The sequence below is a fragment of the Lepidochelys olivacea genome (genome assembly GCF_965140295.1).
Source record: "Lepidochelys olivacea isolate rLepOli2 genome assembly, chromosome: 8".
In the NCBI taxonomy this organism is placed as follows: domain Eukaryota; kingdom Metazoa; phylum Chordata; order Testudines; family Cheloniidae; genus Lepidochelys; species Lepidochelys olivacea.
Window position 1 is genome coordinate 48,961,003 of NC_140418.1, and position 25,272 is coordinate 48,986,274.

At 45.1% G+C, this 25,272-nt stretch overlaps 1 protein-coding gene and 1 long non-coding RNA gene across 6 annotated transcripts; one reads left to right on the forward strand and one right to left on the reverse strand.

The window, feature by feature from the left end:
- Positions 1–234: 234 nt before the first annotated feature.
- On the forward strand, positions 235–11,812 carry LOC311525634 (heme-binding protein 2-like). 2 transcript variants are annotated; one of them, XM_084637936.1, is made up of 6 exons: positions 235–388; positions 3,253–3,405; positions 8,387–8,471; positions 9,023–9,158; positions 9,856–10,021; positions 10,693–11,812. In XM_084637936.1, coding segments are annotated over exons 1-6 (717 nt in total). In that variant the 5' UTR covers positions 235–386; the 3' UTR covers positions 10,868–11,812. The 2 variants fall into 2 exon arrangements, with proteins under 2 accessions (XP_084494062.1, XP_084494063.1); XM_084637937.1 differs by lacking the exon at positions 3,253–3,405.
- An 845-nt stretch (positions 11,813–12,657) lies between these two features.
- On the reverse strand, positions 12,658–25,127 carry LOC311525174. Of its 4 annotated transcripts, none has more exons than XR_014712707.1 (14): positions 24,994–25,127; positions 23,216–23,263; positions 22,369–22,388; positions 22,015–22,060; positions 21,516–21,544; positions 20,450–20,572; positions 18,803–18,828; positions 18,278–18,320; positions 17,679–17,705; positions 17,055–17,105; positions 16,009–16,048; positions 14,720–14,773; positions 13,451–13,492; positions 12,658–13,232 (listed from the first exon to the last, which is right to left on the reverse strand). It is a non-coding gene; the product is annotated as an uncharacterized lncRNA (long non-coding RNA). The 4 variants fall into 4 exon arrangements; XR_014712708.1 differs by having other exon boundaries at positions 23,231–23,263; positions 24,994–25,126; XR_014712709.1 differs by having other exon boundaries at positions 22,369–22,391; positions 23,231–23,263; positions 24,994–25,126.
- Between the last annotated feature and the right edge of the window lie 145 nt (positions 25,128–25,272).

Genomic DNA, 25,272 nt, shown 5'->3' on the forward strand with positions numbered 1-25,272 from the left:
ATATAATTCTGTTTTTGTCAGGAGAACTTAGAGCCAAATTCACATCAGTGGGCACAGCCAAGTCAATGGAAGTTACACAAGGATTGGATTTGACCTACGACCTTGAAACTAATGAGCCAGGTCCCATGCAACATGTGAGCAAGAGGTGGGGTTATTTTGGGGTGGGTGTTGGAGACAACCAATGAGAGCAGTAGGGGAGAGCATGACTAGAATTGTTATGTTTTTCATAACAGTAGTTCCCCCCAATAGGAGTGAGGTGGAGTTTGCTGATAAAGCACAGAAATAAACGCTGAAACACAGCACTGGGAGAGTGTACACAGCTTGGAGAAAGGAACAGGAACATAACAGCTGGAGGGGAAGAAGGACAATAGGGCGTAGACTTCAAAATGTAAGTGTCTTGTCCAGTTTTGCATCCACTTTCTAACAGCAGGTGCCCATTGAATGGCATGGCCAGGCTGCTCTCCCTCCCCACTGTTGCTATAGGAAACCCTCTGTGACAGTCCCCAGTGTTTTTCTTCTCTCCCTGACCCCATAGTGAGTGCTGTGAGAGAACAGCCAGCCCATGTGAGATAGCAGCAGCGGGATGGCGTATGTAGATGGGGCAGACGTGCCTTAAAGCTGGAGAAGAAGTGGAATCCTCAGGGGAAGAAAAAAGTTCCTAATCTCCGATCTAATGGGCAAAGGGAAAGTCATATAAATCAATAACAGAGGGAAACCCAGCTAAAGTTTACTGTAGATCTAACTGTAGAGCTGCAACTAACTATAAATGCTGGTGCTATTGTTCCCATTTGGAGAACTGTCTGTAAATGCCAGGACTATTGCATGTTGGAACATACTCTTTTGTCCTGTGGTCCACTGTCTCATTATGCTTAGTCATGCTCTGTTCTTTGCATTTCATAAGCAATGTTTGCTGTAAGTAGTACACAAAGGTTCCACTTATATTCAGGAATTAACAGCATTGGCCAGAATGTTAGACCATGTGATGAGTTTTGGGGGCAGGAGGGATGGTGAAGTCAGTGCTAGGGGGAGAGACGCTTTCTACTCCAGTGTCCAAGAGAAGTGGGAGCATGAGAGAGAATTCCTTAAATAATCAGAAATGACTAAGTGCTTTTCATCAAAGAGCAGTGAGAAAAGCAGTGCTGAAACCTGGGAGAGATGGCAGAGATACAGCGTCACTGCCACTGAATCAGGAATAGACAGGGGTTAAACCCCCAAATACACTGTCAGGTCTGACCCTGGGCTGATTGTATCTGCTTCTGACACATCTTTGGAGTCTGTCACTCTTTTCTTATGCCTTGGTAACCTGTATCATTTATTGTGCTATAGAAGTGTGTGTGTATTACAGTTGGATCTTCTTGAATGGCCCCTTTGATAAGCAGCCTGCCTGCAGAACTGAGATGATCCCACTGCATCTGTTTACGGGCAGGGCGTAGATATCGTGCCTGGCATTCCCTGCAGCTAAGTCACAGGAGTTTACAGATGCATCTTGAGGTTTACGGGCATCAGTGTCTTGCGGTGTGGCTCTCTGATGCTTGCATGCTAGTTCCCTCCTCTGTTGTGACTGCTTAAAGCAGCTGCTCTTAATTTAGTAGAAGCTTTTAAATGTTTGAGTGCTCTGTATACTGCTTATTTGAAGGGTAATATGTGAAATCAATATGAATAATTTCCTTTTCTACAGCATCTTTCACCCTGAAGGCTCCCAGAGGGCTTTACAAACTAATATACAAATTATGTGGGCTCAGTGCAGCCACCTCTGAGGTGGAACATAGCAGCTGATTATCAGCACACAGCAATGCTACAGAACAATTTAGGACAGGAAGTATAAATAAATGCCATCTCTGTTTAAAGCTAGAGGGGAAATTTAGGGATGGAAAATTAATCAAGAGAGAAATTGACTAGGTCAAAGGGGTTAGAGTTCCAATTCTTGCAAAAGTGCCCATGATCTTTGAGACAATAAACTGATCTTATTTATATTTGCAAAGTGCCATGTAAACGAGTATAATATACTACGTAAAATACTATAAGGCAGGGGTCAGCAACCTTTCAGAAGTGGTGTGTCGAGTCTTCATTTATTCACTCTAATTTAAGGTTTCATGTGCCAGTAATAATAATCCATGTGATCCATGCTGAGCTGCCCCCACCTTGGCCGTCTGCACCCCTCAGTGCCCCAGGCTAGGGCCAGAGGGCTACAGCTGGGAGTGGCTACAGAGCCCTGGGCCAGCGGCCAGGACCCCAGGTTGGCAGCAGAGCCCTCCGCACGGTTGGCGGGGACCCGGAGCCAGCAGTGGGCTGAGCAGGGCCAGCGGCCGGAACCCCAGATGGCAGGGGGCCAGCGGCCAGTCGCCCAGGCCAGCAGCAGAGACCCCAGACCGGCCAGGACCCAGGGCTGGCAGCAGGCTGAGCGGGGCTGGCAGACAGAACCCCAGGCCAGCAGCGGAGCCCCCAGGAACGGTGGCCAGGACCCGGGCAGTGTGAGTGCCGCCTGTGCCATAGGTTGCTTACCCTGCTATAAGGCATGATACAAAAGATTTCTAATAAATAACTACTTATGGGTTCTTTACTGACTACGAATGATCCAGGTCCGCAGTACTTTGTCTCATCTGAAATATACGACTGTCAGTCAGCAGCACAATATACAGTTGAACCTCAGAGTTACGAACACCTTGGGAATGGAGGTTGTTCGTAACTCTGAATAAAGCATTATGGCTGTAAATTTTTGAAAGAACAGCTGAACATTGACTTTGAAACTTTACTATGCAGAAAAAAAATGCTGCTTTTAACCATCTTAATGAAACAAGCACAGAAAATTTCCTTACTTTGTAAAATCTTCCTTTTTTAAACTTTCCCTTTATTTTGTTTAGTAGCTTATGTTTAACACAGTAATTTACCATATTTATCTTTTTTTTTTTTTGGTCTGTGCTGCTACCTGATTGAATACTTCTGCTTCCAAATGAGTTGTATGGTTGACCAGTCAGTTCGTAACTCTGGTGTTCGTGACTCTGAGGTTCTACTGTATTGGTTTGAGCCTCTGAGAATCAAGATGATTGCCTAATTGGCACATTATTTGTCTTAGTCTCCACCAATGTGTTCCTTTTTGGGGAATTTACTCTATCAGAGGGCAGAGCTCTGTAGAATATGGTGTCGTGTGGTATTGCCAATGCTAAGCATTCAAATTATGAGCAAGCCCCTTAAAAATCATGAGATCTTTTTTTAAAAAGCATTGTTTTTCTTTGTTCTTTGTTCATGTTTCAGGGCTTCAGATGGCCACCAGCAGGGGTCAGGATGGGATTCCACTACCTCCATCCCAAAGCATTCTAGGTTTTTGTTTTGGTCTCCTTCTTCTGAAGCATCAGAGACTGCCCTGACTGGAAATGGGACACTGGATGGGGAGGCCAGGGCTCTGAGGTAGCACTGAGCATTCTCTCTCCGGTGCTTGACTGGCTACTTCTTGCTCACATGCTCAGGGTCTAGGCATATGTGGAGTGGGGAAGAAATTTTCCCTCAGGTCAAATTGGCAGTGATCTGGTCAGGGAGGGTGGAGAGTTTTGCCTTACACTGCAGTGTGTGGGTGTGGGTCACTTGCCAGGATTATCTGGGTGTAGCTCAGTTAATCATTTCTCTGCCATGGGTACTGGTGCATCTCGGTCCCTCCTGTTCTCCACCTGTGGCACATATCATTCTAGTCTCCTGTGGGCTGTAATACTTCGGTCTCATTCCAGCTGTTGGGTTTGGTGTGCGGGTGCTGAGTGGTGATGGTGGCCTGTGATAAACAAGAGGTCAGACTACATGATCTGATGGTCCCTTCTAGCCTTCAACTCTGACTTTTTCTGTTTTTTGAGACTTCCAGAGTTCATGTTTTCAAGATTTTCTCTGCCTAGGGCTAGAAACTCCCGTTAAAATATTGTTGAGATTCTCACATGACTCCAGGAGCCGGAGCTTTAAGAAAAACACAAGAGTTCGCAACACTATCGTGTGGACTTTACTCCTCTTGATTTCTTGTGATCTAGAACATAAACCTCACTCCCAGGTGGAGGTCTAATGTTTTGTCTCCAGACCTCATCTTCAATGAGAGGTTGAAAAGGCAGAGGTTTCCTCTTGACAGACATCATCTTTTTAATATTACAAATCAGCTGGGAGGAAAATACCTTACTTTTAATGAACCAGTATGATGATGGAACGTGGGAGCTCTCCCCTTTGGGCTTTCACAGTGAATGGACATCTGGAACACGTGCCCAAAGAAGGGCTGGTTTGGGTGGGTCGAATAGGAAAAGAGAATTTCGGGGGGTGGCGTGTCATGGAGGTATTCCTGTGTAGCACCCCACTCCTCAATGGGTGTGGATCATACATGGGCAGGTTTTGATAGCTGGCAGCAATGTGGAGAGAGGTCAAGAAGGCTGCACATTCCTTCCTTATATTTCCCAAGCCGAGTCAGCATTCGCCAGCATGCAGTAGCTGAACTGATGTAGTACACCGTTGACCTTGTCTTGCTGGCTAAGTTCGATGAGTCATGGCAACTGATGGTCGATCTGGTCAGGCCAGAGGCAGTGTGCATTGGTGTGGTTATTAATCCAGATAAAACTAAATCCCTGGCCATTACCATCGAGCAGCCTCCAGCTCCAGAGTACAACCATTAACCTATCCGGACCAGACATCAAGCAGGTGGCGATTGTCAAATATTTGGGTAACATTATCAACAGTGTTGGGAATGCTTGAAATGCCATGTTTCACACTCTTCAGCAGCCTCCCTGGGGATGTCTTGATGTCACACTTGCTATGCAGCTGCCATTCTATAGAACCACGCTTATGCCAACTCTGCTGTACGGAAGAGAAACGTGGGCACTGAGGAAGGCTGAAGAACTCCAGAATGATGATTTTCATTCTTGACGGTTCCATCAACTGCTTCGTATCAAGTAGCAGGACAAGATCAGAAATGAGGATATTCTAAGCTGAATGCAGCCACTGCCTCCACCAGCATGAGTTTGGTTTGGGATATTTCTTGGTACAGAGGTATTATTAGAATGGTAAATCAATTCATTCTAAAGCATGTTTACTGAGGAACGATGCGACACAGCAGGTAATCACATGGGAGCCAAATCTTTGGTGGCACAATAAGATTGCCAGTGATTCATAGACACTAAATATACAGCTAGACCACCTTAAACACCTTGCCAGAGATCAATTTGGGTGGTGCTCAGTTTGCAAGGGGGCCATGTCCCTGAGGGATTTGCCATCATGATGATGAGTACCTGAGTTGCTTGGAGATTTGCCTCGTGCCAGAATTTCTGGCTCCACGTGGATCTCCTTCAATATGTGGCTTTCCAGTGGGCAGCCACCTTAGTTTCACCGATGGGGAAAGCGATGAGCATGGGGTAATCCCTGAGGCACCAGTGCAGCTACCCAGCCTGGTGTCAGAGTCGCAGGTTCATCTGCCCAATAGTTCCTTCTGGGCTGAGAGGATTTCAAAGACATGGACAAAACACAGTGGGGTAACCCAACAGGCTAGCTGTAAAAAACAGGGACACTCCCAGATTTCAGGGAAAGTCATCCTATTTTGTGGCCTAAATGGACAGCACCCATCAGGCGAGGGAGAAAAGGTGGAGGAGTTTCAATGTATGTAAGAGAGCAGTATGATTGCTCAGAGCTCCAGTACAAAACTGGAGAAAAGCCTGTTGAGAGTCTTTGGGTTAAGTTTAGAGGTGAGAGCAACAAGGATGATGTCATGATGTCATCTGCTATAGACCACCAGACCAGGAGGATGAGGTAGACGAGGCTTTTTCAGACAACTAACAGAAGTTTCCAGATCACAGGCCTTGGTTTTCATGGGGGATGTCAATCATCCTGATGTCATCTGGGAGAGCAATACAGCAGTGCACAGACAATCCAGAAAGTTTTTGGAGAGTGTTGGGGACAACTTCCTGGTGCAAGTGCTGGAGGAACTAACTAGGGGCCGTGCTCCTCTTGACCTGCTGCTCACAAACAGGAAAGAATTGGTAGGGGAAGTAGAAGTGGGTAGCAACTTGGGCAGCAGTGATCATGAGATGGTCAAGTTCAGGATCCTGACAGAAGGAAGAAAGGAGATTAGTAGAATACGGATGCTGGACTTCAGAAAAGCAGACTTTGACTCCCTCAGGAAACTGATGGGCAGAATCCCCTAGGAGGCTAATATGAGAGGGAAAGGAGTCCAGGAGAGCTGGCTGTATTTTAAAGAAGCCTTATTGAGGACGCAGGAACAAACCATCCTGATGTGTAGAAAGAATAGCAAATATGGCAGGCGACCAGCTTGGCTTAACAGAAATCTTCGGTGAGCTTAAACACAAGAAGCTTACAAGTAGTGGAAACATGGACAGATGACTAGGGAGCAGTTAAAAATATTGCTCAGGCATGCCGGGCTGTAATCAGGAAGGCCAAAGCACAATTGGAGTTGCAGCTAGCAAGGGATGTGAAGGGTAACAAGAAGGGTTTCTACTGGTATGTTAGCAGCAAGAAGGTGGTCAGGGAAAGTGTGGGAGCCTCACTGAATGATGTGGAAAAAGCTGAAGTACTCGTTGTTGGTTTTTTTTGCCTTGGTCTTCACAGACAAGGTCAGCTCCCAGACTGCTGCACTGGGCAGCTCAGTATGGGGAGGAGATGAGCAGCCCTCAGTGGTGAAAGAACAGGTTAAGGACTATTTAGAAAAGCTGGACATGCACAAGTCCATGGGGCCAGATTCCATGCGTCTGAGGGTTCTGAGGGAGTTGGCTGATGTGATTGCAAAGCCATTGGCCATTATCTCTGAATACTCAAGGCGGTCAGGGGAGGTCCTGGATAACTGGAAAAAGGCTAATGTAGTACCCATCTTTAAAAAAGGGAAGAAGGAGAATCCAGGGAACTACAGACCGGGTCAGCCTCACCTCAGTCCCTGGAAAAATCATGGAGCAGGTCCTCAAGGAATCCATTTTGAAGCACCTGGAGGTGATCAGGAACAGTCAACATGGATTCACCAAGGGCAAGTAATGCCTGATCAACCTGATTGCTTTCTATGATGAGATAACTGGCTCTGTGGATATGGGGAAAGCGGTGGATGGTGATATACTTCGACTTTAGCAAAGCTTTTGATACGGTCTCCCACAATATTCTTGCCAGCAAGTTAAAGAAGTATGGATTGGATGAATGGACTGTAAGGTGGATAGAAAGCGGGCTAGATAGTCGGGCTCAACAGGTAGTGATCAAGGGCTCAGTGTCTAGTTGGCAGCCGATATCAAGTGGAGTGCCCCAAGGGTCGGTCCTGGGGCTGGTTTTGTTCAACATCTTCATTAATGATCTGGATGATGGGATGGATTTCACCCTCAGCAAGTTCATGGATGACACTAAGCTGGGGGAGAGGTAGATACACTGGAGGGTAGGGATAGGGTCCAGATTGACCCAGACAAATTGGAGGATTGGGCCAAAAGAAATCTGATGAGGTTCAACAAGGACAAGTGCAGAGTCCTGCACTCAGGATGGAAGAATCCTATGCACCGCTACAGGCTGGGAACTGACTGGGTAAGCGGCAGTTCTGCAGAAAAGGACTTGGGGATTACAGTGGACGAGAAGCTGGATATGAGTCAACAGTGTGTCCTTGTTGCCAAGAAGGCTAACAATATATTGGGCTTCATTAGTAGGAGCATTGCCAGCAGATTGAGGGGAGTGATTATTCCACTCATTCTGCACTTGTGAGGCCACATCTGGAGTATTGCATCCAGTTCTCCCCCCGCTCCCCACCCCCACACAGAAAGGATGTGGACAAATTGGAGAGAGTCCAGCGGAGGACAACAAAAATGATTAGGGGACTGGGGCACATAACTTACGAAGACAGGCTGCGGGAACTGGGCTTATTTAGTCTGCAGAAGAGAAGAGTGAGGGGGGATTTGATAGCAGCCTTCAACTACTTAAAGGGGAGTTCCAAAGAGGATGGAGCTCAGTGGTGGCAGATGACAGAAGAAGAAGCAATGGTCTCAAGTTGCAGTGGGGGAGGTCTAGACTGGATATTAGGAAAAAATACTTAACCAGGAGGGTGCTGAAGCACTGGAATGGGTTACCTGAGGAGGTGGTGGAATCTCCATCCTTAGAGGTTTTTAAGGCCTGGCTTGGCAAAACCCTGACTGGGATAATTTAATTGGGGTTGGTCCTGCTTTGAGCAGGGGATTGGACTAGATGACCTCCTGAGGTCTCTTCCAACTCTAATCTTCTATGATCTCTCTGTTCCTCCTCCACTCTTGGTGGAAGTGCTCACTCTAGTGGCAGTGCTAAAAGGCTAGAGATTTTGTGCAGGCCTGAGAAAACTAACTCTAGAAGCCTGAGATTAGGCAAGAAATCTTGATCCCTTGCACTGGGGGTTACTCAGTGCCAATTAACTGTTTTCTTTCAGCTCAGGAGAGATGATCAAGTCCTTCAAACAGAGATTTTTGTCGCTGGAGCTGCAGTCACCCAGGTGGAGCTCAGCAGAGATCACGGTAAATGCTAGTTGCTGGGGAGATCTCTATATCAGAAGCTGAGGGGTATTGTTTTTGATGGGTAGATCTTGCAGAAATAAACGAATTAGTGCTGTCAGCGAAGAAGCCATGCAAGAAGGAAACTGCAATGAACATCTGGAGCTATAGGACAGTAGCCATATATCTTCGACCTACACTAGAAAAGGTTCATGGGTGCAGCTGTCCTTGCAAATCCTCCAGTGTAAACGCAGCTCACATAGACAAGAGAGTGCTTTTGCCAGTGCAGCTTTTGTTCCTGTAACTGGGTGAGGAGGGGGGGATTGGGCTGAAGCCAATGCCGGGGGGTGGGGGGGAGCGCTGTGATGGTTTGGCAACTGGGGGGTGCCTTGTTAGGGGCATGTGACTTGTTGGGGGAAAGGGTGTGGGAGTGTGTGGCTGCTGAGATGGGCCTGCGAGGGGCACACTCCCAGGGAGGTGATTTTGCAGGAAGATGGGGGCTGATTGGGACATTTCACTGACCTGGAAATAAAAGCCACACCTTCACTAAGCCTTGTAACCTTATTCTGTCTCAGGTGCAAGATTACGAGCTGCGTCACTATGAGACGGCCAAATGGGCTAGCACAGTAATTAAAGGAAAGATGCAGAAGGAGGCATTGTGCCAGGGCTTCTGGAAACTCTTCTACTACATTCAGGGGAAGAATGAGAAAGGTATGAAGTCACCCAGATTTGGAACAGTCATTGGGAAACCCCTGGACCCAGCCGTCTAATTGTGGGCAGGGCACAAAGGAGACTGAGCTGGGAACAGCAAAGGTTCGGGTAGCTTTGGGGGATAGGAAGTACACTAGAAATGTCAGCGATGCTTTCTTGGTGTGGGTGAGTTAATGCATCCGTATTTTTCTTGCCTGCAAAGGGGTGTCCTTTGGGGCTGTTTCCCCTCATCCAGGGTGAGCTGCCCTATGCCTGGTGGGGGAGGAAGGGGAACCTCAGAATGGGGGAGAAGAGATGGAAGAGACAGAGTGTCTCTGTTCCTCCAGGGGTGTGTGGGATGGGAGGTGGGGAAGATCAGGGGCTGCGTGGAGGAAATGGAGATGCTTACTAGGGAAGTATTCACAGGCAATAGGGAGAAGCATTGATGGCTGAGAGCATCATGATGGGTACTTGCATACCATGGGAATGGGCAGCAGTATGAATCCCTGAGCCAAACCTGGTGAAAGGGCTTGTGGCAGGAGTAGTCCCTGCTGCACTGGGGAGATGGTGCTGCAGGAACACTGCTGCCTCTGCCCCGAGTATTGAAGCCCCTCTTTGACATTGTCCCCAGAGGCTGCAGGTCCCAAGGTAGCATTCACCCTCTGCCTCTGCTTGCGGCTGGTGCAAGACAGGACCTTTCTTATCCTCATTCTTCCAGAGATGAAGATTGAGATGACTGTGCCGGTGACGTGCCTGGTGAAATCTGGTTGCACAGACTTCAAGGTCTCATTCTTTGTGCCATTCGAGCACCAAGAGTCCCCCCCACAGCCCACAGACCCAGACGTCTTCATTGAGGAGCGGAAGGGAGAGGCCATCTTTGTCAGGTAGCATTCTCCTGTCTCTTCTTTGGGAGAGGAGACTGATTAAAGCATAAACAGGGTGCTGGTGCCTGCAGTTTCACCCTTTGCTGTTCAATACCATGTCTGGGAAAGAGAAACCCTCCAGAGAGCACCCCGTTCCTCACTCCCTTCATTTGTGAAGCTCAAAAGCTGACTCTTTCACTAACAGAAGTGGTGAAAATAAACAGCTAGCACTGTATGTCCAGGCAACTCTCTGCAACATGCCAGCTGGGGCCGTTATATATACACATAGATGTGCCTGGTCACACCATCACACGCTGGATGAATCCCCCTGACCGTAGTTACACATGACCGACCCTTAGCTACAGCACATGAAGCCAGATCTCAAACACCTCACAGTTTGGGAGTGTCTGGATTCAGGCTGCTGATTCAGCTTATTTTAAAGATGAAGCCCCTCCATGAAATTCAGCTCCAGGTCTGGTTTTGGATCTGCCCTTGCTGTGGCTCTGGAGTTCTGGTTTGAGCTACTAGGAGCCAGCTGAACATTTCAGAATTCGGATCCTCCCCTGCTAAAGCTTGGAGTATTTGGATTGGGGGGTTTGGTTTGGGCTCATCTCTAACTACAAGGTTTGCATTGTTAAAACTCCAACACAGTGTTACAAACCAGAGCCCCTCTCTCCACTGTCCTCCCCCAGGTCCTTTGGTGGGTTTGCCTCTCCAGAGAAATATGCTGAGGAAGCCCAGGCACTGGCAAGAATCCTAAAGAATGCAGGTCAGCCATTCCATGAAGACTTCTATTACACTGCTGGCTATGACAGTCCCTTCAAGCTCTTCAATAGGCACAATGAAGTGTGGTATTTCAAGAAGTAATACTGGAGTGTTGGATGAAGCCAGACCTTACTTGTGCCTTTTGCTTCCATGATTTTGTATGTACTGAAGAGACTCTTTAGTCATAGATTTGTGTATGTGCTAACCACTGTAAAGAGACCTCCCCATTCCATTTTACCTAGGACTATAGACCAGACACTGGCTTCAAAAACCTCTCAAATTTGTGTGCTCCTTATGCAGAAGGCTGCTTTTGTTTTGAAATTTTAGTCTGTTCAGACCTGCTGCTCTCTCAGGGGTAGCAGGTGTCTCCCCAAATCCATTGAACATAGGGAACAGCTGTGATGTGAAGTGTACAATTTGTGACAGTGATTTAGGAGCTTCTGAAAAATTATACCCAAAACAAAAAGGTAGAAAAATCCCCTAAAGATGACTGCTGCTGCTCCAACTGCTACTGTGTCTGAAGGTGATGCTATGGTGGAGGACAAAGGCTACTGCCTTGTCAATTAGGTTTCATGACACTTGTGTCCAAGTGTAGTCACTGTTGTGGATGCTTGTTTTATCCTGTCCTCAGCAGTGGGACACCCGTTTTTGGAACTGTCTGATAGCAATTGTTAAACCCTGTTATTTTCAGAGCAATGACCCAGGCAGGCGGATACACACTGGAGGAAGCTACTGGTGCTAGCATTAAATATACCAGTTTGTGCCACCTGTTTGTCTTCAGGTGGAAGATAATTAACCATTTGCACAACAGGTGTTTTTCATTTACACTGAGTATGGTATTAATCACTCTAGATGAGGAACTACTGAGATTTGCAAGTGCCAAATCTTTCATTTACACACTAGTCTCCTAATGACCTTTTCTCTTTATAAAATACTATGTGTACCTCTGTTGTTAACTGCTGTACTTTAACAGGGAGAATTGCTTTTGTAGAGTGACTTATCCTGTGCAATGATATTTAGGAGCAAAAAATAAATGTCTTCTGCTCCTGTGCTGTTTTATATGTGAACACATGGTGTCAAACCACTGGAACAATTTTTATAGTGGGGGTGGCGAGACACATTGAACCAAATAGTAAACCCTATGTGATGGAAACGACTTCAAGTCGGGAGCTGTGGCAGCACCTATGCCTCACAAAGCTCTGTTGAAGATCTGCTGCATCTCTTTCGGAGCTGCTTGTAGAGCTTCACCCTGGCCTGTCAATTTGCAGCAGCCAGGGGCCTTGGCTAGAGACCGGATCAATATTATAGTAGCAGCTAGAGTTCCTAGAACAGGGCTCTATGGTGCTAGATACTGTACACAGGTCTGTGCCAAAGAGTGCATCAACCCAGTCAGTTTGTTCACACTAAGTATAATCAGTTCAAGTTTTGTTTTAGGCCACAGGCACTCTTAAGCAGTAGATCCAAATCAGGCTATCACTAAGGGAGGGCTGTGAACAAATCACCTCTTGTTCATGGCTATCCCCCTCCCTGTAGTAGCAGCGCTAGTGAGAGGACACTAGCAGCATGCACATTTGCCAATTGCAGCAAAGAGGTGGAAGCAGCTGGATGTGGAATGTAACTCAAGTTACCCAAATAGCACATACTACTGAAGTGAGTCAAGCCCATCTTATTTTTAAGCCCATTTCCTTTTCAGATTTTTTCCTCCTTCTGTACTGAAAGTGCTGTACTAACTGGTATAGGTTGTTTACATTCACATCAGTTCCAGACTGATAGCAGGGAGTCTACAGGGTTAGACCTAAAACAGTTTTAAGTTCAGGGTGCATTCTATTTTAAAGAAAACCCGCATTGAGGCTTTGAACTCATACATAATACACTGAACTACTCCAGACTAGTCATTTCTGATGAGTTTATTTTAGCACATTTTTTAGACAGCTGTTATTTTACTGCTAAAGTCTACTTAGTGCTGGTTAAAAACTACATATGGCAAAAAAGTTCAGGTTCAGAGCAGGTCTAGTTTCTTAATTGGATATTTAAGAAGAGACCCAAGTGTGTGTGTCAATGTTGCCCTACTTGTAACATGCTTCTGCGAGACATTCTGAACTTAAATCTTTTCTGCACAAATTTGTAGAGGACTCTTCATCCAGAAGATGTCACCTATTGTGGCAAGGGTAGAACACAGCAAGGATCCTGGCACTGCTGCATCCACCCTTTCAACATGCTTGCAAGCCCCTTAAATGGTCCTGGTAGGCTCCGAGTGCAGGCAGGACTGTGGCACAAGGTCTCCAGGCCAAACTTTTAGTCTAAATGGGGTGGCAGAGAGACTGCTTCCCTTCAGCTTGACACACCCACTGCTGCAGGATCGACTCCGGCCCCTCCATGGCTATGCCCAAGCACCTCAGAAGCAAGGGCACTATCTTCTGGGGGCAAAACTTAAGACATCAGAATGTGTATCCAGAGACTCCTTATGCTGCAAGGAGAGACAAAAAACTGTTATAGGGTGAAGCACCGAACTCTAAAGCACAAGAGATTTATTGACAGGAACAGATCAGACCTTAGATTTTCCATCACTCATCAGAGAGAGAGTTCAAGCTAAGGCTGTAATCATCATCTCTCCATTCCAGCAAAGGGATCAAAGCAGCATTTCACTGTTAAGTGTTGAAGCAATGCGAGTAAAGTGATACCTACCTTTCTGGTTCCTCAACTGTCCATTCAAATCAATCTTGCTCCCTAAAGAGAGGGAAGGAAAATGGACATTAATTAAGAATTCTCCCATCAGTAGCACCACCTCAGCAAGAGTGGAATAGAAATAGTTTACACCACTGGAACTCATTTGGCAGAATCAAATTTAATCAGTGGTTACAAGTGCCCTTTCCCATCTGCATTTTAGAACCTGCACTGTAAAAATGCAAGTGCAACAGTCTGATGACCTTAACTGCTAGCAGACAACTGGATCTTAGTTTTGCAAAGGAACCTTCCTGAGCAAAACCAGATGTATTTTTATATCATTTCACAGCATTTGACTGGACCTACAAGGCTCAACACCAGGATAGGTCCTTTATAAAAGGTTCACCCCACAGAGGTTCTGCAGGCCAAGCCATTGCCCCTGATTATAGAATTTTGCCTTCAACCCATGGGCAAGTTATGCTTCAGGTGGACATACTAATTGCCCCTGAGGAGCAGGTAACATGGAACAAGAAGGTGCTGTTTTCATGTAGCCACTTAAGACCACAAGAGCCCTTTAATGTCAGGATTCAGGTGTAGCCAGATACATCAGATAGAGACAAAGCTGTGTTTAATCACTGTGTATTCTGCTGAACTATGTTATCATTGTATCAGCTTAATAGCACTTTCATTCACTGGGGTGTTTAGTTTCAGGCTGTTATCCCTCTACTGTTACATCTCCCAAAAAGTGGGAGCATGAAGTTAGTGACAGACTAAGATGTGCTTGCTTTAAAGCAGTGCTTTGATTCAGAGTTACTCCAAGGTAGAATGTGACTAAAATGGGCTTCTAAGCTTTGTCTGACTGCAGTGACCAGACTGTATTACTGTCACCAGCAGAAGAGGCCCAATCCTGCTCCCATTAGCTTTAATGGAAGCAAGACAGATACTGTCCTTCTAATGGTCAGCCATGGAAGTTGAGCCGTTTTCTAATAATGATTCTGCATAAAGAACTAATTGACCATTTCTGCTGGTGTGAGAGTCAGAATTCTCCTGACATCCCCACTGGTGAACAGGAACTGCAGGATTAACACAAGGAAGAGTGTCATGGGAGCTGGCAGATATGGTCAAATATATGCCAAGCAGATCTGTCTCAGCACTAGGTTTCAGTAACTCCTCACGAAACTGCATTGGAGTCAGACAGTCCAATGGACCCTCAAGAAGAGATTCCAAAAATCTAAGCCTGAGTCACCTTGATCTTTAAAATAAGCTCCCAGTACTCTGCTTTATCCTTACCTCTCAGGCAGGCAGTGGGCCGATTGCTTCATAAAATGTTTGACCAGCTTTACTCTGTAACATAATAATTCAGTTTTTACTGACAGGTTCTGGTTGGTAGAATCTGATTTTTAGTAGAGACAGCTTGAAGTTCTGTACTGTTTCAGCATAAGACTCCTCCTCATTCTCTTTCAGAGAGATTCCCATTGTTTACAACAAAATCATCATCAACAGTACACACACGTCAGCATTTCACCAATATACTTTATAGTCAGCAGAGGAACAGTTTTCTTCAATGCCACTGGAGCTAAACAATACACTCTCACCCTCAGTACAGAGGGCTGAAAGTCACACTGCAGCACCAACCTGCCACTGAGACAGCTAGCATATAAAAACAAATATTAGGTCAAACCATATAGCAGAGATGGAGAAATGATGTTGGGTTGGGTGTGACTTATTCTGGGATGTCTCTGCTTTTTAGAATTGGTGATGAACTAGCAGTGAGGTTGGTCAATTGTAAGAGTGGAGGTTTCATAAAACTGAAGTGGAAGAGGAGTCTTAGAATATCATTTTCATAATTGACGTGTCAGATAAATGCAACAGCCAACTTACCATATCAAGTCATGTCTGGTAATTCTTGTGTGGTCATTTTTAGTCATGAGACTAGAAGGAAGTTTCACCTCTTTATACTTTTACATTACAGACGTCCATAAGCAGCAAAGCCTCAGCCCTACATTCTCAGAAACATCTACAGTCCACTATGGCTTTGGGTCTGTGCAGAGAGCTGCGTGGCTTTAGCATTTACATAACAGCCATACTGGGTCAGACTAAAGGTCCATCTAACCTCAGGGTTTTCAAATAGGGTGGGATCATGAGGTTATTACATGAGAGGTTGTGAGCTGTCAGCCTCCACCCCCAAACCCTGCTTTGCCTCCAGCTTTTATAATCATGTTAAATATTTTAACATGTGTTTTCAACTTGTAAGGGGGGATCGCACTCAGAGGCTGTGTGTGAAAGGGGTCACCAATTCAAAAGTTAGAGAACCACTGATCTAGCCCAATATCTGGTTTTCTGACAGTGGCCAATGGCAGGTGCTTCAGAGGGAATGAACAGAACAGATAATCAAGTGATCCATTGGCTGCCACCCATTCCCAGCTCTGGACAGTTGCCAGAACCCAACTCTAAAGCAGAGCAGCTCATAATGCCTGCAAACAGTTCAGTCAATGCACATATCTAGCATAGTGTGTGCTTCCACTGGCAGCCAGAGATCTAGAGCTAAGAATCTACTCCAAGTTCAAGTGAAGAGTTACCTCAGCAAAGTGATCCTTTTTCCAGGTGTGCGCTCCAGTTCTGGAGGGGGGGAAAAAATTCATAATGTTACATGTCATTCTTTGCTCCACCTGCAGACATACTACTAGTTTCAAAGCCTCAGAGTGAAGTTTTCAGAAACCTGTTCTGTCCACTACTCTTATAATCTAAGTCATCACAGGCTTCAATTCTAGCCCCAAGCCAAGCGTCACTGTTTGTTCAGTTGTAAAGGAAAGCAAGAGGGAAGGGAACCTATATCATACAGCTTCAGGGGAGGCATCCTAGTAGATTTTAATCTGGATTCCAAGTGCTGTGCTTCGACTCAGTCTGAAGGAGTCACATCACTGTGGTCCAGTGGCTAGGGCCCAGGAGCCCAAGGTTCTGCACAGATGTGTACTATGCAGTTTTAGTCATTTCATCCCTGAAAGTGTGTAAACATTCACCCCATGAAATACCCTATTGCAAGAGTTGCCATCACCATTTTGCACAGAGTGGCCCAAAGTGCTATTGTAGGAATTTAAGCTTTTTGAAAGCTACTCCCATGTTGCTTCTATGGTACAAGTGTTAAAGGGGGTGCAGGAGGTGTATTCAAAACAGAAGAATGTTTAGGAGCATCTCAAGATGGGTAAGTCCCACCATACAAGCCTATTAACATCTTTTGTGAGTGCTCTGTGTTGGCCCCCCCTCTGCTCTCATTTAAGTTAATGGGAGTTTTTCCCCCACTGACTATAGTGGGAACAGTGCTGGGCTAAAATTGAGTGTTTTTGAAAGCCCTAGTATCTTGGAACAAGGGCTTGCTCCTTAATTGTTTAGAGGCACACCTACCACAAATCTCTGCATGCTTGATAGTGGTAGAGTTTGACAACAGTACATGTCTGTTTCTAGGACCAGAGTTTAAAACTACAGTATTTAAGTGAAGCCACTGAGCTTCATACAAGCATAACAATGAAAGGTTGGTTCCATCATACAATGCTGTTACTTTGACAGGATTAAAACCCAGCTGGTTTTTTCACATATAACCCACAAAGGAACAGAGTAAGACACAAACCTCTCACTTGAAATGCTGTCCTGATCATCTGTCATCTTCTAATATTAATGCCTATGGGGGGGAAGAAAGTTGTTTAAAGTGTACTATAACATGAGTTAGTAACCCAAACTAGGTAGACTATAAATTTCCTCTCGATCTACAGTGTGGAAGACTAGCAGAAGTGACCAAGTGAAGTATGAACCAGCTTTTTAAAAGCTTGGTTAATGTAATCATTTAAGGGTGTGAATAGATCATTCCTTGGCCCATCCTAAGCAGTAGAGGTTTCAGACCCTGTCATCTGAGAGATGTTCATCCAGACATAAGTGTCATTGAAATTGGTAACCTTTAGAGCAAAAGTTAAAGAATTCTAACAGTTGAGAAGCCACAACACACTCCATGTATTCCATACATTTTTAAAATCCCCTCAACTCCAAGCTTCAGTGGGCCAGTCTAAGTTTAGAGGACACTCCCTTTCCCATTTCTAACTTTGACAGAGCAAGAATGTAACCTCAGAATAAATGGAACGGAAAGGAGTAATATCACGGACATTCATTTGGCAGAATCTAATTTCATCACTGGTTACAACAATGCTCCTACTAGCTGCAAGTTAACAACTGATTGGTCCAAACAAAAATACATACTCACCAAGTTTATTCAAGACAGGGCCAGGACCTAACAAGCAGAAGCGAGAGCATTAGTTTCTTTTTGACAGCTCTCCATGAGTAAAAAGGAAGCAATTCTGCATAAAGTAAAATAGTGTCTTTAGTTCTGTATTATTTCATTTACAGGGTCTTTCAGTAATAAAGTAGTCCACATACTGTTTTCAGGTCAGACATTTCTCAACATCATTATAAACCCTGTAGGAGACAGCTGCTATGTGGATTAGCCTACAACATTCCACGATTCCCTAGAACACAAAAGTCTTCAAAATCCACTGTAGCGGTTTATCCACAGGTTTCAAACAAAGCATTAAGTCTCTGGTGAAGCACTCTTGGTTTATCCTTAAGTGAGCCCTGCAGGCTAGCAGTACCTGAAATCTCGTGGCAGAAAAAGGAAAAGGACAAACCAGGAAACCTCACAGGAATTCTACTTTAAGAACTTTAGTATGACTTCCACCATACTGCATGAGACCCTTAGATGCCAGCATCTGGTCACCAGACTGTAGCAGGAAACCGAACAATTTATTACATTAGGTCAATAGCCAAGTTAAAACCAAAGCAAAACTAAGCAGACTGATTACTTACCACTGCTAATAGCAGCACTCCGTACATCCAAGTCATCCCAGTCCTGGAATGAAGCAGAGTGTCAGGACAACCCAGAGACAATCAACCACGAAACAGGAAAATCCAAGCCAGATGCCCGAAGTCAGATAGAGCTAATTACAGACCTCCATGATTGCGTCAGTCTATTTGCACCTCATCATACAGGCTGCTTGCATGGACTGGGCAACAATCGGTTTTTAACTAAAATCTGTGTGGTGAGGATAGGCCATGGTGGAGTAGCAGATGAGAAACAGTTCTCATGCCAATGGGAGCTGTACATGTTTGCTACGTGGGCTAAGTTGTTAGTGTTGGGCTCTTTGCCAGCTCTCCTCCCATCCTTCTATTTTAAGATGTGATGTGCAACAAACACCCAGCATTGATATTTCTAGCTACTTCAACAGATTTTATAGCTAGAACCTCATTATTTTAGAGGCATACTCTAGACCCATCCCTTTCCCATCTCTAGTTACTCTGTTATTCCCATGAAGTTAAAAATATAGTACTTACAGGATACCCAAGCACCCCTTGGAAGCCTGCAAGAGAAAGCTGGTATTAGCTGGGGCTCATAATAAGTTTATATAGTATTTAATTATACAACTGTATCAGAGTTTAGTCAATTTTATCCTCATTAGGATCAGAGACCTGATTCATCATCATCTACAGTACAGAGACAGCCTGTTTTCCATTACACATGACATCCTCTCTAATGTAGGAGATGGGTACTCGCCTAAGAATCCTGCACCAATCCTAGGAGACCCTCAAGGAACTATTTTACTGCCCCCTTCCTGGATAGGTCTCCTCATTGATGAGGTTAACTCAGGTGCTAGACCCAACTGCTGATCTCCTATGTTGGCTTAAACTAGGTGCAAGCAGCCAAACTACAAAGCTGTATCTTGAGTTACTGGTTCACACTGGTGCTGCATTTGTGTGTTGCTAGGACTTTTGGGTGCATATCCCCATGGCTATGATTTGTTCACAGTGAGTTGTTGGAGAACTTGTCTGTCCTGAGCACTTAGGGTAGAAGTTATGGGAAGGCACTGGATGGTTATCAGCACTCAGCTGGTTTAGCCAAATCTTGACTGCAAAGCAAGGAGATAAGCAGCACTCAGGGCATTAGGGTATACCCTCGGACAGGACAGGCCAGCTAGCTTGAGTGTAAAGTACCACTCAGACCACAGGGCTGTATGTGAACAGGAAGCGTCTTACTCAGGTGTGGCCCCTAAATTAACTCTGCAGTGAAGACAACAAGCCTGGAGGTCTAGATTACATCAGCCCACCACCCAAATAAAGATGGACAGGGCTCCCTCTGGAGCAAACCCTAACTTAACAGCTTCTTGCATCTGTCAGAGTCTTCCTCTGCAACTCTTGTCTCTGTTAGAGCTGCCTCTTAGTCTTATAGACAAAGATTTTAAAAACAGACAGTTCCCACAATTAGTCAATAGTAAGTTAACTTCAAATGTTACAGCAGGATAAAATGGCTAGGGCTTGGGAAAGAAGTACTCTGCACTTACCCTAATTAAACCTAGTTGCCAGATTAAAATACTGATGTGGCCATTTCCCCTAAAGCTACGCCTGCTGCATTTTAAAGGAGAGTTGTACACCATATGACTGTACAATGCAAATCAGCTTGCTAAAAACATTAACCTACCAGGGAGTGTTTAGGCACCATAGACAGTCCCTGTTCTGAACTGCTTACATTTTCAACAAGCAAAAGTTATTCTCTATCCATAAAAATGGAGAAACAAGGCATCGAGAGATGAAGCAAGTTACCCAATACTGAAGGAGCGTATGGCAGAGTCAAGAATTAAACCTAGTACTCCAAGTTTTGGTTCAGTTTTAGGATTTCTGCCCCCCTGTACAGCAGGTTTAATACTATAAGAATATTCGTTGTAAACATTTGAGGAGTCCTAGTGAAAATTGTCTAATAGGATCAGATGCTATTAGATCAACCTCATATACTACATTTCTTGTTTGTTCCATATATTTTCCCCTTCCTGGCTTCACTCCACTTTAAAGCTCAAGGTTTCCTACTGCCAACATTCAAATAATCAACAGGACAGAAGCAAAGCAAGATTAAAGCAGATTCAATAGATGACTGCAGGACAGTGTGGAATATGTAGTATTTACACTAGAAAGTGCGTCCTTCAAAGTTACCTTTTGTGTGAAGTGTCCTGTGCTCTACTCTCCCTGCAAACAATATGGAACTGTGTTCAAGCTGAATCATCATCTCCACAAATTAGGCAGGTGGTCATCCAAAGCTAATCTGTTTAACACAGCCTGTAAAAGAAGAGACATTTACCATACAATAAATAACTAGAGATATGAGTATTACTGGAGCACTTGACCTAACTCCCAGTGCAGATGCAGCTAGATGGATTAAAAAAAGATAGTCAACTTAACCATGACCTCTGAAGTGAGTATCTACAGACAGAAGTTTTTTCTTACGCTGTTGTGTAGACACACTTAAGTGTCTTATATTTAAGTGCTTAGATAGATTTGTAGTGTTACTATGCCAACTGTTCTAGTTTAATGGTCAAAATAGAGTGGCGAAGTGGCTTTACATAGCATTTCCTGTATAGCTAGCTGCACATCCATCAACTTCAGAAGTGTATTAAACCAAGCTATTTGATCTAATGCATTTTAGGACACCCAATAGTATCCAAGCACAAAAATTACTTCTGCACCAAGTTATTCCTAATATAATCTGTGCTACACCTTTTCTAGATTCATTTGTGGGAACTGACTCTCTCCCCCACCCCACCCCTTGAGAGTTTCTCTCTAATCCAGTTACTAGAGAAGACTAGCAAAATTTTTTTTGCCTAAGCCACTCTTCAGAGCAGTTTTTGGTAGACAAGGGGAGAGCACATTTATGACCCCTGCTTTCCATGTGAACCGGCTACCAGAGTAAATCACAAGCAACTGGAGGATGCTTCAGATAGGAGCGAAAGACAGTACAGCATGTTCTTCATAGACCATCTGCTGAACTATGTTATCATCATATACAGCCTCCACTGGAGATAAAATGAATGGCAGTTGAAAATACAAAGCAAGTCAAGTTACTTCCTTGTCTGAGGTGCATGAAAGACTTGGGCATCCCAAAAATAAGCCAGTTCTTTAGAGTTGATTTCTTCCCCAGACACTATTTACTAGTCAAATATCACTTTTAATCAGCAGTTTTTGCCAGAGGAACAACCTGCCCAGGTCAGGATTAATGACTTACCTTTCATCATCAGGATTCACCTTTCAGGCCTATATGAAAAGGAAAAATTAGGCACCATTACCATTTTAGCATTTCTAATATGTACTGGGGAGGATCACATGATAGCCAGATACATCAGATAGGAGCGAAAGACAAAGCTTGTGTTCGTCACTGTGCATTCTGCTGAACTATGTTGTCATCACTGTATCGGCTTTGGTGAGACTGGTTCTAAGCTATTTTTCTAATAAGAAGTTTGATTTAGTTAGTGTGATCTACCAATAGGTGGGAGTGGCTCTGAATGAAAAGATGCTCTAGAGAAAGCTACTCAGAGAAGACAATCCAAGAGTCTCAGAGTAATAGCAAGAGTTAGACTTATTCTACTGTATTAAGCAGACACAGAACTCCAAACATGTTCCATAACCACCCTTGCTATTGCACTGCCTCAGCTCCATAAAGGAAGGAGAAACCCATGAATGGGCCATAGAGATGTTTTTCCAAGAGGAGTTATTCTGTTTCTTACCAGAGAACCTTCCTTCTCTGGGGCTTCCAACTTCCTCCATTAAATCCTGAGAAAAAAAGAGAGGAGAGTTTTGAAGCAGGTTCAGACATCAGTAGATGAAACTGTTCCCAACAGCGTTGTGCCTCAGTTTGAAATACAGGTGGTTGAGCGCTCATCATTCTCTTGGTCAAGAGTAGCAAATAAGTGTCATCATTGTGGCACAAGAAGAAAGTCTGGTATTTGGCTGCTGGAAATGTTTAGTTAGCGTACTGATTGGATTAAAAAAATAAGGCATCTAGACTGTAATTTACATTTAGTTATCTTTAAGTAACCTTGTTCCTCATTTATGATGCAAAAAATTAAACAGGATTTTACCTTAGCAAGTGGCATCAGGTCTGCTAACAAAAGAAACAAAGAAACCAAATCAGGCATTGGTAAAACAAAGTCTGAGATCAAAGATAACAGGCACTGAATAAAGCCTCAGAACAGAGTTCTCAGAAATCACTTCTGTCCACTACTCTTATCTTTAAAGCATCATTGGCTGTTCAGTTTAATAGCAATCTTTCACTCAACACCTTTTGTTATAGGCCTATATGAGGAAAACGCATCTGAAGTGACTGTCCTAAAAGTCAGAATGTGAGCCAGTGTCCTGTCCCAAAAATCAAGCCATTGTTTAGCCCCTTCAGATGACCTCCAAGGATGCAGAAGTGTTACTAGTGGAGGGAAGAACAACTGCAGAATGGAGTATCTCTTTAGACTGATTGAAGGGAGATATTAAAGCCTAGAGAAAGAATGGTGTTCTTCACCCACAGCAGGGTGAGGGACTGCCCATACAACCACAGAAGAGGGCCAATTAAGAGCAACTTGCTATATAAACAGCAATTGGAAGATTCATGGAACACCACTGGCCCTGCATCTCCAGAGATCAGCAGGCACTCCAGATTTCTTAAGAATAGTCAAGCCAGACATCTTCAAATGGACCTGTATTAGGCCAGATACACCTCTACCCTGATATAACGCTGTCCTCGGGAGCCAGGTGCTTATAACTCTCACCACATAGGTGGAACCGTGTTATATCGAACTTGCATAGATCCACTGGAGCGCGTAGCCCCACCCCCCAAAGCACTGCTTTACCGCGTAATATCTGGATTCGTGTTATATCAGAGTACAGGTGTAGTATTTGTTCCCCAGTTAAACCCTACATTTGAAAAGCGGTTCCTACCAGTTTTATAGTTACCAGTGAAGGAAGAAGTTGCTTGATGTATCATGGCTAAAAACAGAAAGATATAATGTATGTTACATAATTTCCTCAGTCTCAGAAAAAAGCCTACCTAGATAGTCTGAAAACATTATGTCAGGTTGACAAAAGGTGCAAGACTAATAGGACTCCAAAGCAAGTATTCCAGAACAGCTACAGCACACTGCACGACAAATTCACTTAAACCTGTTCTGCTTAACTGGCCCTTTTAATAGTCTGAGGCACTACTGTTAGGTCTCAGACTATTAAAAGGGCCAGTTAATGCCAACTAGATGTTTTTTTTGGCAACAAAATCCACCCCCCCGGCATTAATGATTACCCACCATTCCTTCTCCAATGCAATTACAACTTTATACAGCACCTAGTTACACTCAGGTAATCACTAATACAATTTGATTTTGCCTGTCTAAACAGGACTAGAACATACTACCTCCAAACTATTTATGTCATTGCCCAGCAATGAAGTCACCCCATGTCCAGCTCAGAGATGTTGGTATTCATCATACTCTCAGATGTCCCTACCAACATGGTTTTCATCATGTGCATGTACATGAGGGCAAGTTGCACTGAGACAGGACACTATCCCATTAAAAAAAAAGGAAATCTGGGCCTGGTAACTATTAAGGAACAACCATGCTTGTACAGACTTGCTTGCTCTCCTACTCCTACATACAGTAGGAGAGATTCAACACTTTCCACTAGGTATTCTCATGCAATGTTCAGGTATTCTTTCCAACTTACTCTAAGGGCGTTCGACCTTCCAACTACACTGATGCTACATCTTTCCAGTTCCATCTCAACCTTTACCACATGGGCTGGAAAGAAGGCCAATCACTCCCCAAGCTACTTCCTATGAGGAGCTAGCAATGGGCACCCAAGCTACAGCAAGCTCTAGTGATCTACTATGAGCCCACACATGACTATAATATAGAGGAACAGGGCCACAACACTATTTTTGATCTATTCCTACAAGTTGCTCGTTCGTAGAGCTCAGGCCTAAAAATCCTGTGTCTGAACAGCTTTAGGAAAAGCAATGGGCTACTTTTTGAGAACCAAGGACTGTCCCACACACAAAAGACTTGCTTTTGCCAGTCTAGTAGCAGGCATTTCTCTCAAGCAGGCGTTTTTCATTTGCAGCAACAGAAAACATTTTGAAATCTGGAAATCTTAGGCACCACCTACAAACCATACGTTGAAAACCACTGCTCTAGAGTCACTTGAGGCTCTACTGAAGACCCTCCCAGCCTGGGGATGCTAAGGGCAAAGTCCAGCTCTCCTGGCACTGCACCACGTGCAGCCCCATAGTCCAATCCAAGACCCTACAATGCAGTGCGCCTCTGATGGCCTCATAGTCGGAGTCCGCCAAAGCCATCCCTACGCCAGTTTAGCAAAGCGCAAGGGCACTCACTACAACCCCCAGCGTACAACGCTCCTCCTTCAGCGAAGCCGCTAGGCTGACCCGGGGGGGGGGGGAGGCTGGTGCGCCAGCCTGCCCAGACCTCACGGGCCCCCAATTAACAGCAATGAAGCCACCTAAGCGTCGCGCCCCCCGAGGAGCAGGAGCTCACACAAGGCGGGGCGGGGGGGGTGGGTGGGAACAATCCACCTCCATCCTCCTCAGCCCGCTTCCATCGGCGGCAAAGCCCCTCCAATAGAGGGACCACACCGCCCATGGACCGCGATGGCGTCGGCACTGATCAGCATCGAGCTGCCAGAGCGGCGTAAAGGCGCGTGATACTCACCCAGCCGCGCCGCCACCTCCCCGCCGGGGCCGCTCCGCAAAAGGAAGGAGGGAGGCGGTGCCAGCGGTATATATGTCCGCCTCGACACGCTGTCACGTGACAGTGCAGCGGCAATCATGGACCCGGAACTCTATTCTCATAGGAGCTACCCACAGAGCAGTGCGATGACGGAAGCCAGGCTCCACCCCCAAAGAGCCATGGCGGCCGCATTGCAATGGGCGTGGTCACATGACGCGCGGCCGCTCCTTACCGGGGCACCGGGGGGGCGGGGGGATACGA